At 35.8% G+C, this 20,195-nt stretch overlaps 1 protein-coding gene across 1 annotated transcript in view; it reads right to left on the minus strand.

The window, feature by feature from the left end:
• The window catches only part of ASPH (aspartate beta-hydroxylase), a 114,041-nt gene that overhangs the window by 21,856 nt on the left and 71,990 nt on the right, over positions 1-20,195 (minus strand). The window contains exons 16-22 of the mRNA XM_066563462.1: positions 16,963-17,051; positions 14,748-14,834; positions 11,533-11,683; positions 10,365-10,501; positions 5,602-5,700; positions 4,829-4,918; positions 1,229-1,366 (exon numbers count right to left, since the gene is read on the minus strand). Of these exons, the coding sequence (XP_066419559.1) occupies positions 1,229-1,366; positions 4,829-4,918; positions 5,602-5,700; positions 10,365-10,501; positions 11,533-11,683; positions 14,748-14,834; positions 16,963-17,051 (791 nt within the window). The remainder of the gene's footprint in view (positions 1-1,228; positions 1,367-4,828; positions 4,919-5,601; positions 5,701-10,364; positions 10,502-11,532; positions 11,684-14,747; positions 14,835-16,962; positions 17,052-20,195) is intronic.

Raw genomic sequence — 20,195 nt, forward strand, 5'->3', positions numbered from 1 at the left:
CTTCAAGGTGAAGCTCTGGCCATTTTATAATATCAACTGATTTCACCCTTCAAAGCCCTTCAAAGCTGACTCATGCCAAGGGTGAATGGATCATTACCTTCTGTGACCTAGGAATTTGAAAGGTTTACATGTAAGGAACTGTAAAACAACACTGCATGTAGCTCTGAAACACCAGTCAAATAATATGCATATTTCCTTTTTGTTTGACAGAAACATATTAAGTTCCCAGTTTCTCCATATCTTTTATAGCAAGAAGCATCCATTCTCCACATACCTCAAGAATTAGTTCAATATGAGCACATTTCATGTGCTAGCCCAAAAAGCTCACTGCTTTTTGGTGTGGCTGAGATCACAGTGGAGAATCACACTTTAATCTAAATTTCTAGCCTTATTTTTGTTGCCATCAAAACCATAACAAAGAGCAATCTTCCTTTTTAAACTATTTTTATTTTTTTTAAATAACCATCCTTCCATGGTGTTTTTTTTTTTTTAATGCTATGTAACTAAGTATAAAGAAACAACCATTCTGAAGGAATTTGTTCCTTACAAATATACGTTTTTGGGTTTAAATCATTTATCCATAATGGTTTCTCTAAACCACACACCAATAAGGCTCTTCCTAAAACTCCTAAAAAGAGCCTAAAAAAGGCTCTTCCTAACTTTTTAGGAATTATTATTAGAAAGGTAGTAAATTAATAAAAATCAATGCGATTTTGGAAATAAAAGCTATTGTTATAAACAATAACCACACTACTTGTCTTGCATTAAATAAACAAAAAAACTTTTAAAGAATTTAAATTCTGTATTATTATCTTTTGTTAAATCCATCACTGGGAATCTACACTTGTTTCTCTCATGCAATTAAAAGCCCCTAAAATCACTAAATATGACACAAGGGCACAAAAGCACAGCCTTTCCTGACTAATTAAAAATTCACAATGGGTATTCCAGACATTACCAAATTGTGCTGTCATCTTCCACTTGAGATGTTACATTTGTCTACCATGCAAATTTTGTATTTATTAATAATTTCAGCCATCCTGTTCCCATTCTCAAATTTGTCTAAGCTTATTTTATAGTATCTTATTTAATTCTTGTGCTCAGTCTGACAGTGCTGTCTGGAATTCACAGTCAGTAGTTCTGACCTTATTGATTAGCATTTTCTCTGCTTAATAAATGAAATTATAGCTGTAATTTTAATAAAAACAAAAGTATACTGAAGCCTTACCTTCACCAGTTCTGTATACCCAGTTTCCCTTGCTGTCCACCAAGGCTGAGCTTTCAGTCCCTTGACATTGTAGAGGGAGCGCTGCCAAACTGATGCAAAGTGACCTCTTTGGTATCCAAGTTCATACCACTTGTATGCCTAGAACATTGCAGTGTAAACAACCAAATTCATTTCAGCCAAGCTCCTACAGGAAAAAAGTAACACTTCCTGGCAAGGTAGCAGACTGTCTCTTCAGATGCTGGGGTTATTCTTTCAATAAAATGTACTAATGAATACTTTAAGGAAAAAAACCCCACAAACAAAAAGTCCCAAATAACAAAATAGATCAGCTGGCCAAGAGAGTCCAGTGCAACATTAACAAAACAGGATAATCTTCTCACAACCATTCACATCAAATATGGGCTTGTAATTCATGCCCTGTCCTTGGACTTGGAATATCCAATTGTTTCTCATATTGGTCAATTTAATTTTCTGTTTCAATCCTCTACCTACAAGTGAAAGATGACTGTGTTCTGCTGCCAGTGGAGATGCTGTGATGATGAAAACAATGATGACTTGAAGTGTTAATTGTCTAATACTTAAATGCACATGAGTTTCTTCAAATGTTTTTTGCCACACCCTAACTGATCCCATGACAGAAACCTGCTGAAGTTATTATTGGACCTTTCCTTGTCTTTACTCTCCCTTTACACAACTTATTTTACCCCTGCATAGCAGCAAAAAAAGAAAATTAGATTCTTGGAGAAAAAGATCCAGCATTTGTAGTACTGTGAGAAACCACATGCAGAGAAAGTTACGCAGAGCTGCCTCCTTCCTGTCCAGCATTGCTGCTACAGCTGCAATATTTCAGACAACATAACTTAAAAAAATCCTCCAATAAACAAAAAAATAAACAACAACCCTCCCCCTCCTGCCCAAAAAAACAACCCAAAAAAACCAAAAAAAACCTACCAAAAACTAAAAAAAACTCAGGACAGCTAAGTAGGGAAATATGAGAACAATAATTCCAGAGCCGAGGGACTGAGGCGGGCAGCAATCTATGCCTTGAACAGAAACTGGTGAAAGTCCTTGTTGAGAGTAGATTTTGTAAATTTTCTTCAGGTTTTTGAAAAATGTGGTACTCTGATCTTTATAAGTCACCCAAAGTATGGAGCAAAGTGTGCCAATACATTTTGCCCTACAGTATTTATTTGAAGTACACAAAAGTAGTGTGGGTGAACAGAATAACAGCAGATCATGTATAAACTGTCATCTTTTCCTCCCTAGAGAAGCTCAGTAAAATTGTGCATGGGTCAAAAAAAATAAGGTAACACACAAAGGTAATACACAATATATCTTTAAATGTTGATGTTATTTTGGTTAACTGTCTGAAATGTCATTAGGATTTATAACATTTGTTCCCCAAAGTTGAAATACTAGTGAGATATCAATAGATGGTTCATGCTGACTGCCTGCACTCAATTGCAGTGTCTGGAGTTAGCCCAAGTGATAAGGGGAATGAATTATTTGTTTCAGCCTCTGAGTGATGAGTATGAATGTTGCTGCTGTTTAAGATACATCAGCTCTAATTATGATGTGTAATACAATTAATTTTTATTTATTAGAAGGATTGTGCTATGGAAATTGCCTTTACCAAGATGGAATAGGGTCAGGCTGCCTCACTCATCCTTTCCATTCCCAAGACTCAGTCAAAAATTTCTTTTCTCATGCAGGTCTTGGCAGAGGAACATGGACAGCTACAACAGTGTAGCTCTCCTTTCCAGGACAGAAATTGTTTGAGATGCACTCAGTTTATACATTCTCTGTGAAGAGTGCTTTGTGGTATAACAACTTCAACGGTTTTAATTTCTCTTTTCTTAAGCCAATATGGCATTTTATCAAATTATAGTTGGAAAGGGCAAACTCAATACTGTTCCCCAAACATTTCCCAAGGCCACATTTATAATTCCTAATTTAGCTCTAATAGATGAATATCTCCCTTCAACAAACCTTCAGTGATAGCAATTTCACATCTAACTTAAATATTGATCTGTTTCCTTGATTAAATCTTGAAATTCAGCAAGTCTAGCAAGGTCAGTGAGGAAAATTTAGCTGAACAATGGACTTTCCACTGATAAATTTAGAAGTCTCCTCTATCCCAAGAAGTTCATTTGTCATTAATTAAACTTTTCCTACAGCAGATTTGGCCATTAACTCCATAAACATTAACATATAATTATCCTGGAGTTAGAGATGCTGTACATTAATTACACCTGCGTGGTATTAAACAAATGGCAATGGGATGTTCTAGGCTCAGCAACTCAACTCAGAATGTCTCAAATCCCAAATGTACAGGGATTTGAGAGAAGGAGACAGAGTCAGATAGAGTGTGAAAGCAGACTCTGTGTGTGCATGTGTTTCTAAGTAAAATGAAGTAAACTAATTCTCACTTATAAATGAACAATTAAAAAAAATGTCATTGGAAGTGTATTGAGGGAAGGCAGTCTAGCTTAAAATTCAGATATTACATTCTAGATCTACTGTATGTATAAAGTATTGTAATAAAAGTTCCAGGAATTATTAAAAAAAAAAAGTAAACTGATGAACTAGACTTGAGAAAGGTCACATACAGTGGCTTCACCACAGCCCACTTGTCTGCAGTTCATACTGGAGAACCACCTACTGACTGGGCCACAGCACTAAAGGGGCCAGCTATTTTTACAGTTTTTTAGGTATTGATATTGCACACATTACTAGTTAAGTAATTAAAAAGCAGTGATTTTCATGGCTATTTCTACTCATATTTTTTTGCTTATTCTCTTCATATTTCCCACCAAGGAATTGGATTTTTTTTTTTGCTGTTGTTTTTAAATTCATGCCCATATTAAAGTCCATGACTAATCAGAGTCTTCAAAAAAGATCCTTTGCTATCCTTCCATGACTGTAGTGGAAAGTCATACACTTAAATTTCACTTTTAAGTATAATTTGATTTAATAATTTGATAATAAACAAAAGAGAAACTCTTATGGCTTCCAGCATCATATGTTTGCTTTTTTTGGCCTCTCAACAGATACATAGGACAAATTTCTGTTTTCCTGATAGATTTGCTAATTTAGTTACGGAAAAAATTTCAGAACTCAGCCCACACATTCAGTCCACTCATGATCCTCTTTTATCTCAACCTCATTGGTGTTTTTTCCTTGGAAAGAAAGGAAGATTTACAAAATAGTGTTATACAAGAACTTTTATACAGTAATATACATGTAACTGATTATTTTAACTCTCATTAAAATCTGTGTTGAAAGGTGATATAAGCAGAACACAGTTTCTAGAGACATTTAAAATTTTTGTAAATTTTTAGCCCCTTGTTTCAAACTGCCCTATGCCAGCTTCAACATTTTCAGTAAAATCTAAAGCAAGGGATGCTAACAGATTGTATTGTAATGCCTACAACTGATTTTTTGCTGTTGATCATCTTGACTTCTACTCACACATGCTGGATTGTTGTTGCAATCAAACTACTCTTGTTTGCAACATTAAGCCCATCATTAAATGCTTTCCTGGAGTCTGCAGCCACTCACAGATTTAGATTTTAAAGCAAGAACAGGTTAAACATGTACCTCTTTGTCTCCCATTCTCTGTAACGCGTCACCCAGGTGAAAATAAAAACGTCCATCATCTGTGCCAGGGTCACCAGACTCCAGTCCTTCCTAAAAATTACATAAATAAATAAATAAATAGAAATGAAAAATGTAAGTAAACCTCAATAGGACTTCTAAAAGAATTCATTTGATTGCTGTAAATAGTCTGTCAATCCTGTGCAAGAGACAGGCTATGAAATTAGGTAAAAATGTAACCACCATGGTAACCTGGAATTTAAGCTGAATGACCACAATATGTCAGTAGAAAGTCACTGAGAAACTTTACCAGTTTTCCAAATTCCCCAGCCTCTCCCTTCAATCCCTCCAAGACAGAGGCATATTCAGAGATGGATACTTGCCCCTAACCCTATAAATATGTACACAAGCATTTTAAACAGCTGGATCAAGGTTTTATTTTGTAGTATTTCTTCCCAAACACTCAGAAGTATACGTAAGGCTTCTCTGGATCTTTCAAGAACCTTAGATTTGCAGCATACTACCAACCTCAAAGAATTTGAGGCTCAGAGCTCTGTACTTCAGGTTAACCATTAATAAAACAAATACTTGTTGTTTAAGAATTGATGATTTTCAATGTACAATTTGTTCCAGTTCATAAGTAGTGATACACCAGTATAACTCCAACAAATAACTTAAGCAGTGATTTGTAATTAGCACATTTCTAGTCTGACACATTTTATACATTCCAATTCTACTATTTGCTGGTAAAACATTTACTGTGGGTGAAAAAGTACCTGTAGATAAGGTATGCTCTCTGCTATCTTGTTTTCTGCCTTCAGGATGAAGCCATAATGTACTTTGGCAAAGCCATCATTTGGAGCCAGACTTAGAACCTGTTTGAGAGAAAATGAATTAAATACACCTGTATGAATCTATGCAAATTAACAAACCTGTATACATAATACTATTTAGTAATGCAATTGTATTTTCTTCCATTACAGATTCTCAGGTAAACCCTTGGCTTGTCTGTGCTTTCTTTTCCTCATTCACTTTTGTGCTTTCTCCAGACAAACCAAACTTTGAAGTCTCAGAAGTAAAATTATTTCAACAGAAATTGCTTTATTTTTCACTTGTCCTTTTCTACACTTCTCTCTTGAGTTATAGCATGTTTCATGACAGAATTAAACCCACTATCAACAGTTAAGTTACTTATACCAGGTTGGACTAATCAGAAGGAAAGCAGCTACTCTTGAAAAAATCTGCAGCAGAAGCATACCTGAAATAGTTTTAAATTAGATAGATTTCCAGTGGTGGCAAACAAGTTTTTGCAGGAGAAAATACATGAAGCATAACAACTACAATTCAGAAAGAAGCTGCAATGTAATGCCAGCATCGTGATATGGGGATGTGCAAACCCTGGAACACCAAGGGCACTCTCAGCACAGTGGTGGACTGGAGCACTCTCTGGAACAGGGTGCACTTTTCTGGCCATGAGAAGAAGGTAATAAAAAGAGTACTGCAGTAGTGACTCAATGTGCTTTCACACTAGAAGGTGATGGATAAATTATTCTTGTGTAGTTGTGGGCTTCACTCTTTGACCAAGACCAAGCATGCTAAATTCAGCTAAAAGATTTTGAACCAACAAGATTCAGATCATATCTGAGTTTACAAACTGGTTTAATTTTGCAGAAAAGGGAAACTCATGGGAAAATGTCCAGAGATGGATATTTCATGGGGACTGTGGAAGAGAAGGATTTGTGAGTACAGGGACAGATGTAGGGAAGGATCAGTGTACGGGGCAGTGTTTCAGGGGAAGGAAGTGTGAAGCTGCCAACCTGAATTCTGAAATATGCACCCCCAACACCAGTCAGATAATTTAAGTGCATTTGGTCTGCCTCAGCCGAGGGCAAAAATTAGAGAGAATGTCTTGATCTACTTTCCAGCTCTGCATTTCTGTGATGTCATTATATTCAATATAATTTGTAGCTCTATGCAATATCAATTACATGGTTAAGTTAATCTGTTTTTACATCTCTTCTTTCCTTAAAATAAGGGTGGACAGTCTTATCAGGATAGACCCCCAGCATGTGAGGATCATCACAGGAGCCTGGCAGGCAGTGGAATTACAGAGGCTGATATTCACTGAATGTCTAGACAGCTGCTAATTGCAAAACAACAGACAGATGAGCAATTTCTCTTGCCTAAATCCATTTTTGAAGCTACTAAACTTATGCTGTGGATAAAATGCCTGCATACATTATAGTTATTTCCCTCTGCCTTTTCCAGTTACTGTCTGACATAATTTTTCAATCAAAAGAATTACAAGAAAAATCATAAGAAGTTTTCTGGACCAATTTCTCTCTTTTCTCAAATCTTAAACACACCAACTACATCCAAGCAAAACCAAAAATCACAGCCATGAAGGTACAAAATGTTATGAGTTAAAAATAGCAATATTTTACTTCATTTCACAGAAAATGCTTATTATGAAGGAACAAACAATTTGAGAATCTATTGGAAGTCCATGGTATGAGACATTATTAGGAAAAGTACCACAGTAAGGATGAGCTTGATCCCTAGTATAAGACTACACTACCACCTTCTGCATCTTATGCCTTTTGACTACAGGATTCTGTGTATAATTATTTTGATCCAAGAATCTGTACCTGCAGGGTGAAATGAAATGACTGACAGAAATATTTATTAGCCACATAATTTCGTTACAGTTTCTTTAACTATAGGACAAAGCTATCTGATTAATTAAGACAGAATAGAATTTTCTGTATTACGGTTCATTTAAACTATGCCGAGTTGCATTAAGGAATGATCTACATTCAGAGCCCCTAAAGAGAAGCAAAGAGATACAATCAGCAGAAATTACACTGGAAGTATTTAATGTAAATTGTATTACTCTGTTGCTGTTGCTGCGTGCAATATTAATTATGTTTAGAAATAAGTTTTACTAAACTGCTCATAGCCCATTAAATATTAATCATGAATATAGAAATTAACCTCTGGGGCTATCAGAGACTAATTAGCCATGGCAGAGTAGTGTGTTAATGTGGATATTCTGGTTTTGGTACCTGAGATAGCTCAATCAGAGCTGGCTTATGCCTGTCTCTATAATGCTGCACTGAACTATGCACACATGGCGCAGCGTGGAGGCAGAAAAAGAGATATTAGCTGAGTAACCAGTCCTACAATGTTCTCTTTTGCTGTGTTTTTTTTTTTTTTTTTGTAATCTGTGGATGTTTGAGCCAAAAATAGCTCTAATTCTACCAGGACTACTTTTAAAGTTATGTTTTCTTTGAAAATAGAAATAGTTCTGAATTCTACTAGGATTATCCTTAACATAATGTTTCCATGTCCCTAAGTGAATTCAAAAGAAAATTATTTAATATTAGAGGCAAAACTGAGATTCTCTCCAGCTGGACACCATTTTCTATCTGTGGTTCAGCAAAAAATTCTGGCAAACACAAACTAGAAAAGTGTATTTTGGGCAAGTTATACTATACCACACTACAGTTGGAAGCAAAAAATTCTCTTGGTCTGAAGTTCAGTGTTTATACACCTTGCTTCTGTAGCTAAAAGAAGAAACATATATTAAAGACTTTGAAAATAAGCTGCTAAGATGTAACAAATTTGGAAAGAAAAATAATACTTGACTGGCAAATAAGTAAACTGGCTATTAAATGCAAAGCATAGCAGAAAGTTTTCATCTTCTAGGATTCCCTGGGCTTCTATTCAATTCCTTGGAGATTATGGAAGCTTGGGTTAGTCTGGTCTGAAATGGCATGTACTGTGATCCCAGAGCAGGCCATGTAGCCCCTAAGCAATCTGCCCAAAGTCATCCAAGAAGCCTTCAGTAGGACCAAGAACCAAAGCAGGTACACATGAGATTCTCCCTGTTTCTTTGGGTATTATTTCTTAAAATCCTTAGTGTAAACTTATCCTAAATTACAACAAAAAAAAAATACATTATTGTGTTGGAATTCAGCCTGAGTAATACCTAAAATACAGACAAACCCACCATGATTTTTTAAAAATTAATCCAAATCCTTAAAAACATATTTATCCTCCTTTTACAATGACAGAACATCACTATGCTCTATTCTATTTCAGTGTTAGTGAACTGCAGAACAGAGTAATTACACTGGATAAAGAAGAATGGAAAACAGTATGTTAAAAGCACACCAGTTGCATATCTATTCTTAATCAGAGCCCTATGTATTTCTTCTGAAGTATATAAAACTCAGTATCAAAGTAATTATATAGCAAATTCATGACCTTCCTCCATGTATAAAAATCCCTGTGATTATTGAGAAATTCTAACAATTATGTTGTTTGCAACAAAACACTGAATAATTGCACGGGAAAATCTTGCCCAAAAGGAGTATGGTTTTGTTTTCTCAAATTCCTTGCAGCTTGACAAGCAGGTTTGTTTAATAAATTCTACCTTTAAAAAGCCAATATTTCCAATCCTCTGAGAAATTTTGACAGCAAGCCAAAAATTATTGGACCGAAATGTTTTATGGAAGGACCTAAAAAGTAACCAAAGTAGCAAAGCAAACATTATTCTGGCAACATCTGAGACTACCAGAGGAGCTTGAGGAAAAAAAATGGTATTCCTAGTGTTTGGCTTCTGCTTCGCACCATGTGGTTGAACATCATCCTTCTCTTTGAGAAGCAATCAGAGATGAGAATCTCTTCGGACCCCCAGATGTGGGGGATGGAAAATGAGCCTTTATTCTCAGGAGGTGGCACTAATCCTGCTGATCCCTTTCCAGCCTCCATAACCAGACAATTAGCAAGCCTGCCCTACACAAGCACCATGAGTGTGCCAACATCAACAGGACCATTCCTGGTCAGGTGTGATGATTTGTGCTCTACCAATGATGTCAGACTCCACATCTGTCAGACAGTTTCCAGATGTTAACAGGGTTTCTAGATCACAGGAGCAGAGTGGCCTTTCCTGGCAGTGAAGTTCCCCCAGCCAGATAACCACAGTATAAGACAGAAATATAAATCCAGTGAATTGTCCACACTACAAACATGAAAGAAAAGCAGATTTTAAGCTACTTATAAAAAGATGAAAAAACTAAGGTAAAATAGATTTGTGAGAACTGAACTACTTGATTACATGGTTAGAAATGCTCTTCCTGTAAATAAGCTGGCTTACTTCTCCTTCCCTTGTCTTGAAGATTGGTTATCATTTTTATAGTATGCATTCCGTATTAGATGTTATATACAACACACCTAGATGTGTTGTCAATATATTCCAGACCTGATTACCAGAAGATAGAAGATTTTTATTATTAAGCATATGGAAATAATCTGCATTCCTCTGTCAATGAGAAAAAAGTTAGTATGACAGTATCAGAAAATATAAATTAAAATTAGAGGATAACCGCATTAGAAAAAAACTTATATCTGTATTAACCCTTCAAAAATCTCTCATGTGACATGTTTAACAACTAAAAAAGTTAGAATCAATCAATCTTTCAAATGAACATAGGAATGTAAATAGTAATTTTCCTTGGCTGGAATGGAAACTCACCTCTTCATACACTTTCTTAGCATTGCTGTTATCTCCTATCAAGAGGTAACCAACACCAAGGTCATTCTTGAATGAAGTCTCACTGGGAAACAGCTGCACTAATTTCTGTAGAGTAACCAGGGAACCCCTCATGCGACCTGATTTGATTGAACAAGACTTAATTACCAGTGCAGATATAAGGAACAGTTGCAAGATGTTTACACAACATCTAAGGAAACACAAATCAGAGGCAAGTGGTTCACTTTCACTGACAATCAAGGAGAACCTGGAAAAACTTGAGCAGAAAGGAGCACATTCAGCTGCCTGGCTGTCACTGTGGGTGTAGCAGGAATATCTCAGAGAATCACTGCAATCACACAGTGTTATGGCAGCCTCTTGTGGAGGACCCTTCACAGTGCAGAAATAAAATAATTTAAGCTTTGGTTGCTCTATCATACACAGATAGCAAAGCACTGGAAAAAAACTAAGTAAACATATAGTAAAAAACTTCACCTTATTTAAATAAATTCTATTGATTTATAGTGTTAAGTAACAGTTCTACTCTACTTCTGTTATGAAGTTTATCATGCTTTATGTGCTTAAAATTAAGTATGTTCCTTGGACTCCTAAATAAGGTCTTGCTAAAGAAAAGCAAGAACTAAATATCTTGATATTAAAAATCCAACCCATGGGAACAGAACTCTTGATTTTGCCTCATATTCTAATAATCACCTCTCATACATCACAGAATTGAGATCTAAAAGTAGAATCTAAACCTAATCTTGGGGCTGTTCTCCCCATGTTCAACTCCATTCTTCTCTATGTTTAGTGAAAGTTTATTCTGAGTGTATTTACTCTGCTTATGCCAGTAATTTCCTCTTGATTTTCTTCAGTTTCTGTAGAAAAAGAAAAGTTTCTTTTTTGTCTGTCAACAAAAATTTTTGACTACCTATCATCATAGCTTCTCAGAGCACCTGCTGCAGCTTTCAATAGGTACTATTATCCTCAATTATAGACACTAGTTACCTAGAAAAAAATTAAATAATGTAAAAATGGTTTTCATTTAAGATACTAGGAAGACAAGTCCAAACAAAAATTCAATGGAATTGTCATCTTAAAATCCTTAGTGGTGTCTTGAAATCCTTGCGCAGACAACTTCTGTAATTTTTATACCATCCTCAAAACTTACCAAGGAACTGTTGCCTGTCTGCTTCTCGCTTCAAGCTCAGTTTTATCAGGTCTGAAGGGACATTTGGCAGACTAACCACCTCATCATAGGTGTTGATAGCTTGTTGCAGCATCTCATTGCTCCTCATTTTCTCAGCTAAGTCATCTTCAGACTAGAAAGAACAACAAAATCATTATTAGAACTTGTAATAATCCGTAAGGCTTAAAACCAACTATTTTCTTACCAGGCAAACTATGCATTTGTTAGAATATGGATTCTGCTTTATGGGAAAGCACAATAGAATTACCATTAAATCTTTTAGTGCAATACAACAGTTACCTATAAACTATTTGAAAGGAGAAGGATGAGAAAATTTGCACCTAAAACATACATTAATACAGATTTTTGTTTGATATTTGTAGAATTCATAACTTCTGCTTTCAAAAGCAGATGAAGCAATCTGTTTTAATAACATAGAAGAACTGCAAAATTTTGTCTATGGACTATTTGTATACTAAGCCTTACTTTGAAAGCAATACACAGGTTAAACACACCCACAAACATTTTTATCTGTTCTGACCCATTTATTTACACTCTTTATTGCAAAATGAATTAGGAATTGCCTTTTGCCTTGCATACTTTGATAGAACATGTACCCTACAACTCCTTCAAAACTTAAATTTGTTCATCAAATTCAGAAGCAGACCAAAGGATATATGAGCTCTCTACAGTGAAATTACAGTTTCAGTGATCTAACAGAAGCTGTAACTGATCTCACCTGTGGTAACGTTCATACTTTGCTTCCATAGCTGAAAAAGACTATGTCTCAAATGCAGAATTTTTAAAGCCTTACTTTGAATTGGTTATATAAATACATGCATTTTCACGTGTTTGATGCATTCTTCTCAAATATTTCTAAATTTATTGGCTTATATTTGTTCTTAAGACAAGAGCCACAGAGGATGTATCACAAGCATGATGGCGCAGAAGCTGTTGTTGGTCTATTTAAATTCACTGTTGCATCAAAGATGCACACATTAAATGAAATTCCTTCAACTGTGTTATCTCTATATGTTATAACAAGTATCTGAAATCTTTTTGCACTTCTGTCCTTTAATTTTTTCCTTGAGTGGTTTTAAAACTTAGTATTGGAAATACCAAAAAATATGGCTATTCAGCCAAACAGTTCATCAAGCAGCTTTCAGAGACAACTTCAGAAATCAGTTTTAAGCAATAACTTACTTTTTCTGATGTACATTCACTAGGAAATTTATTTCTCCTTTTCTCAAAGGAATTGCAGGGCAAAGAATATTACAGATATATAACAAAGAAGCAAAAATTTTCAGCATAAAATCTGCATAACTCCACCAGTATAAATAATATAAAGAGGTTAAAAACCTATCCATTGTTCTTTTCAGCTGTAAAGATGTCAAAGAATTCTGTGGAGTATCATTTTATCTGGCTCACGTGTAATTCAGACAGCAAATAAAGAATTGCTCATATTTCTGAAAAACACACCAACAATGAAATATTTTGCAGGTATTTTTGGAAAACAGTTGCCTTTTAAACCATTAAAGGATCCAGAAAAATCAATCCTCATGTCTTTTAAAAAACTGAATCTACAAAATTAGCATGTAGTGCTGGTTCATGCTTCAAAGAAAAGGAAAACTACACTTTTGTGGCGAATTCTTGACCTTCTTCAGCTTCAACTTTCAAGGCCTTTAACCTTACCCTTTGCAGTTTTAGTTAATGATGAGAAATAGCAAATTTAAATTGATTTTGTTGGTATGAATCCCTATTTAAAAATAATACTGTGCTACAATGCAAATGTTAAGAAAAATTCATCTGTCTGAATGGTTTTCCTATTCCTTCAAACAGCTTAAACTTAAACATACTGGGTTCAATAAAATTGCCATTGATAATATTAATATGACTGTTCAGTAAAATGACTAGTATGAACCTTCAAAGGCTACAAAAATGAATTTATCATTGTTTTTACACACTCCCAGGAAATGCACCTAATTATTTCTTCAGATCTTGGTCTGTATTGACCTTTCATGGATTACTAAAGTAGCAGTAGGCAACTACAAATTGCTGTAAATGGACAAATGAAGTTGGGTCACTGAGATGGGAATTCTGAATGAAAATAAATTTCACAACTGGCTGCAGTGATCTGCCCTTCTCCCTAAAGCCATTCAAGAGGCAGGAAGCATATTCTACTAGATATAATGAGTAGATTTGTATAAATTGGTAAATATTAAAAGTGTAACTTAACAGAGAGGAGTCATCATGTGTATGAACAAAGTGGTCTCCTACTGTAAAGAGGCAAAGAGTTCAGCAAACTGTCACCACAGAGAGCACTGAAGCATTTGGTCTGCTCTGTATCAAGTGCTTGTGTGATAGATTTTTGGATAATCACAGCTTTGGTTTTATCATGACTTTTATTAACCAAGTGGAAACTGGTTGTGACTCCAAGGTCCTCATCAATTGTCTAACAGCACCAGTCCTTCCTGCAGTGAGGGCTTCACTTTTTTATCCTGATTAACATGAGTTCAAGGAGTTTTTATTATTCCTAGTGCAGCAGGATTATCCTTTTATTATTCAATTTTGAGACATCTCAACACAGCCTAAAAGTATTATAAATGCAGAGATTATTTTCTGGTGCCTTCTGGGTTTTGGTTGGGTTCTTTAAGTTTTTTTTTGAAGGGAAACACCTGAAACATAACTCACTCTACAAGTAAAGCTAATTAAGCCTCACTGCCTGAGAATTTGTGTTCTTTATCCTTTAACTCTCTCTCTCTAAAAACTCCAAATCCTCTTCTCTATTCCCACTAGAGCAAAAAGCAGCATTTATCCCAGGCTGACAGATGTGTTGATTTCCCAGCTACAGCAAATAGTATGTAACAGGTAGGTTCTGCCTGTAGTTCCTGCACTGGGGCATTAGTTGGTATTTATCTCTTGCCATTCACCTGACAGTTCTCCTGAGATCTACAGGATGTACCTTATTTTTTTTTGTTATTTACAGTACTTCCCACTGAAGTTCCACAAAAGCTGCCAAAGCAATTGGGGAAGGACAGTTGACTGAAGAGATACATATGACAGATCACATGATTCTTTTTACCTAGAAAACCAGCATAAATTTAAAAATTAGTTTCAACTGGTGTTTATAGCTCTATTGGTAAAACAAAATGATTATTTTAGCTTTTTTCAACACCCATCATTTTTTTTTTAAGTACCTGTGCTTTCCCGTATCTTGCTCGAGGACTTTGTGGATATTGATTCACTAATGCTTCAAAGGCCCTTAGAGCTTCTTCAACTTTTCCCTGAAAAGCAGAGATATTTATCAGCAATTCTATCTAATAAAAATGCTGAAGGATGCAGGACCCAATAACACATTAGTTTTACAATTAAAGAACAAACACAAAACAATGCAGACTGAATCAACAGCTTTCACTCATACTTTTGTTGGGATTGCCTTTTTAAGAGGAATCGTCATTATTTAATGAAACAATATAATCTAATTTTCATGGTGAAAATTAATAACTTGGTTTTTCATACTTTACCCACTTTTCCTTGTTTGCTGGACAAAATGCTGAGATGAAAATAACCTGTCTGTATACAAAAGTAAAGACCCTACTGCTAATAACAAATTCCAGACCAGAAATAATAGAGAATGGGAAGAAAATTCTGGAGACAGGTGGAAATTTTCCCTCTGCATACCTCTCATGATGAACAGCATCGTAAGTACAGTTCTTCTAAGGGAAATACTGTAGACTCAACCACAATGTATGGCTGTTTCCCCCAAGTTTTTGCATGACAACGTCCCTCAGGACATGTCACACAATTCCAAATGTAACTGTGGTATTCTCATGATGGATGATGATCCCATGATGGACACTGACTAGCAAGTTCAGATGGATGTTGAGAAGAACCAGCCCCACTGTCAAATAGGTACTAGCATTGCTTGGCAACATTTGGCAATAGATCTTGCTGCCACTTCCACCTCTTTACAGCTTTATAAATATGAGTTATATGTGTATGAATTATACACAACTACTCTGCTATCTTCAAATATTATACATGCCTGATTTGCTCCTAAATTTATTCTGATCCCTACATGACATGTATGACTGTCTGTAACTTATCAAGAAATACAGCAGGAAAAGAGAGTCAACCTCCTGACCCTACAGATTCATCAAATGTGTCTATTATGCCTATTTCTGATTAACCAATTGCTTAAGTAACAAGAAGCATGAAAATTTGTTTTGTTTTTGTATTCTAACATGTAAAGAAGGTTTCTAGTGAGGAACAGCAGCAGTGGCAGCCAGAGGTTAGTGCTCCCTATGCAAGAGCCCTCCAGTCTACCAGAACTCTGGGGCTGCATAGATGGCAAGATAAAGTCAAAACTGCACAGTTTGTCCTGAAAATCAAATATAATCCTGCACCTGCAATGACCAAATTGGCTTTTATTTTACTGTACTGAAAATATTATATCTCACTGCTCATCCACCTCAAATCTAGGGTACAGCAAAGAGTTGCAGATTTTCTTTATGTTCTAGGACTCTCTGTGAGACATATCAGAGTTTTAACAAGAAATACATTCAAAAGACTTGAAGTTCCTCATTTTTAACAGCCACAATCTTGCTTCACTACTTAATCTGCTATCTATCAGAGTTTTAACAAGAAATACATTCAAAAGACTTGAAGTTCCTCATTTTTAACAGCCACAATCTTGCTTCACTTTTTAACTTAATCTCCTATCTGGAAAAGAGACATCTCTGCAAAGGTATTATTTTCTGAAATATTCAAATGAAAGTATAAAATTGGAAGCTATAAGGGGGAGATGACTGAAGAGCTTGGGGGGCTTTTTGTTTCTTTTTCATGGTCAAATTATTAAATTCAGAACTATCCAAACTGAATGATTGATGTTAAGGTCCTGCTGCCCCTGGTGAGAAGCAGGAACATCTGTTTCATCCTCTAAGCAGCTGTACAGCAGCCTAGGCACTCCCAGGACTCAGAATCTCAACAGAAACAGCACCTACTCCAGTGATCTGCACCTAATGCTCATGAGGCATCAGAACTCTCACTGAGAGATCACTGATAACAGACACAGAGTTATCTGGCAGCACTTGACTTCAGTAGTCAACTGGACAAGAGTGATAGGACAGAACTGACCTGTTTGATGTGATCCATTTCAGCAGAAATTCAATGACTATTCTACGTATCTTCAAGGTTAACAAACACATAGGAACAGACATTCACTTACAACTTTAAAAAATTTTAGACAAACTATCCAGCAGAAATTAAACTTGAAGGACAAATATACACTGACTATTTCAAAAAGTTAATTTCAAAAAAGTAATCTAAAATTCATTCTCCCTTTTTACAAGTATTTAATTTATTGATTTTTATCCACTGTGTACAGTCCCGAATGAAACATTCAAAACTTACTTTTTTACGTAGTTTTTCTGCAGCATCTAGTTCAGCTTTAATGGTCTTATCAAACTTGTTTAAGAGCTTTGGCTTCTTCTTCTTTTTAGCTAGAAGATTTAACAAACAGACAGTTCATTACTTTTTTCGTATTTCAATTGCCTGGAGTAACACTTAGCTAGGGACTGTGTGGCAAAGTGCATCATTTTCAAGTAAGGCAGTTTCAAATTACACTGAAAAGAAACTGATTTCTTACTTATTACAGTCACAAACTCTTATATGGAAAAGCAAACTTCAGTCATTCAAATTGAGTAACTTGGCAGTTAAGTTTAGAATAAAGCATTTTTCATCACATTACAGTCAAGAATCCTTTTTTCCCAAATGGTTCAACTTAGGTGGAAGAGCAAAGGGAACTGTTATTTTCCTACATTTATATGGTATCATGAAAAACATGATCATCAGAGCACACTAGTCATTTCTAAAAGTTGTGACTATCTGCTTTGCCTAGAGCAATTACTGAGGCTGCATCTGGAGTGCTGTGTGCAGTTCTGGGCTCCTCAGGACAAGAGAGACGTGGAACTCCTGGAGTGGGTCCAGTGGAGGGCAATAAAGATGGATGATAAGGGACTAGAATGTCTCTTTTATGAGGAAAGGCTGAGGGAGTTGGGCCTGTTCAGCCTTGAGAAGAAATGACTGAGAGGGGACCTCATCAATGTATATAAATATCTTAAAAGTAGATGACAAGAGGATGGAGTCAGGGTCTTCTCAGTGCTGCCAAACAATAGGACAAGAGGCAACGGGCGGAAACTGATGCATGGAAGTTCCACCTGAACATAAGGAAGAACTTTACTGTGCAGATCACCAAGTATAATAATCTGTCACTGATGCCAGTCTTTTTCTGTTTTATTTATTATCCTCCATTTCATAGGAAAGCAATGTCTTCACTGCCTTTTCATGCATTTAATGATAGTAATGGTTAAGGAGCACAGCACCAGCTCTCTTCCAGGTAAAATGCAGTGAAATTCATACAAACAGCTCTTATTACAAGTGCGAGGATCCCTCCACTCCAAACCCTCAGTCCATAGTGACTGACAGGTGTGGTGAGAAGTTTCTCACATAATGTCATTGGGCCTGAAAAGAACAACCCATAACACGCAAAAAGTTTGTTGGGTTTTGTGTTTGTTTTTTTCTTTCTAAGAAATATGCCAGCTCAGTTTTTCAAGAAACCATTGCTATTTCTAAGGCCTGGCTTGCTTAACAGCAGCAGTGGAAGAACCCAGAAACATCAACCCAAGGAACCAATGAAAGCAAGTGACCTTGAGGACTTTTTAGGTCCATTTTGCTCTTAGCTGCCATGTGAAACTGTCCTTTGCTGTTAGCAAGAAAACTGAGGCCTGTCAGTTCCTCTGGGTACAATATCTGGGGAGCTTCCAATGGGATATTGCCACCAAAACACTTGGTTTATTTTCTGTTCTCTAAGTAACATAAACAGCAACTAAAACGTGAGTTCTCAGTACTTACGGCATGAATGAAAATCTTTATTTAAGGTCGGCCAGCTACACAGGAACTGTATTTCAGTGAGGCAGGACAGCTATTAGTCAGCTTTTTAGCTTTGAGCATTCATGGAAAGACAGTCATTTCGTCTTTCTGAAACTCAGTAAGCATGGCAACAGTGAGGTTCCTTTGAGGCAAAGGAAAGAAGCTTTCCCACCCACCAGGAAACTCCCACTGCCTGTGGGACACTCTCTACACTTCATTTAAGTTTACAAGGACATGAGAAAGAGCTCAGAAAAAAAAAGTAAATTAAAAAAGTAAATTAAAATCTTACAAGTCTGTGGCACAAATATACAATATCTTCCTTTTCATATCCAACTTGGGTGATATGTTGGAAGAACCTATTTACCACCCTCCATTACAAAAAAAAAGTACTATCTTCCTATTTTCAGTACAATTATATATCAGCCCTAGACCAGCAGGAGATCAATATAAAAAGCTGGAAAGGAGTTGTTAACATAAATATTATTCATCTGCTAGGCACCAATATAACACAGTAAACATTATATAACGAGCAATCATTTTCATCCCCCATTCTATTCTATGTTAAAGGATTCACCAGGGAGCTTTCAGTGTAACCATCAAGCATTCCTCTATATTAAGCAGATAGCCTGCTATCTCCCTGCAGGGGTATTTTAATAAATTATCCATCGCCTCCTTCTAGTGCAATAATCCTTTAGCAGATGTGACCCAATATATTAAACTCAATGATACAAAGAAGTTAACTTATCTGTTTTCAGAGGAAAATATATGTAATTTTTCTTCAATGACAAATTTCACCATGACACTGAAGTCATGCATGATCACACAATTGCTTGGTCGGTTTGTGGTCCAAATCAGGTTGAGCATTAAAATAGTAATAATCCTTTTACCTAATGGTAATAATCCTGGAGTTTCAAGAATACTACTGAGGATTTTCAATAATAGCCTTGGAGAATAGGCATTCTATCTAGGACTGCTGTCATAGGATCCTGAATCCTACGACTGCTGTCATAGGATTCAGGAAACAGTTCAGTGGAAACTGAAGTCTCACAAGAAACTCTATGTTAGTTCTTTTGCTGGAGACAAGACAAACAAGTACCAGTGATGACAAGCAATCTCATATCTCATTTAACAGGATACAGAATAAAAAAAAAATACAAGTAGCAATGTATTACAATGTATTACATTAAATGTACAGTAAACTGTATATATAATCCAATGAAATTTGATAAAATATTCCATATAACTGTTTTGGTAAATGAAAACTAAAATACCAGGCATATTTTGGTTTTATGTTGAAAAGCACCTTGTCATCACCAAAAGCAGTGACAGTCTTACTTCTACAAGGGACAGAGAAATTCCTTCTGAATAATAATGAACACACTGCTAGATACTCTTCAGACCACAAGAGAATCACATCAAAATTAAGGAAAAGTAAACAAATTAATAAACAGAATTGAATCACACTTGAAGACTGGTTTCAAAATATTTTGCCTTTAACTGACTGGGGAGGGGAGCGACAATAGAAACAAAGCATAAAAAGGCAGTAATAAAGAGTTTGCTGTGAGAAGACAGGTACACACTACTCTGTAAAACACAGCTACAGAGATGAAAAGAATAATTTATTTTCTGTATCATCATAGTTAGGATAAGGAAGAGAAGGCTTAAAATGGCTATAACAGAAAATTTGGCTTGAACATCTGGAGCTACTATCTCTG

Source organism: Molothrus aeneus, chromosome 1 (assembly GCF_037042795.1).
Source record: "Molothrus aeneus isolate 106 chromosome 1, BPBGC_Maene_1.0, whole genome shotgun sequence".
Lineage (NCBI taxonomy): Eukaryota > Metazoa > Chordata > Aves > Passeriformes > Icteridae > Molothrus > Molothrus aeneus.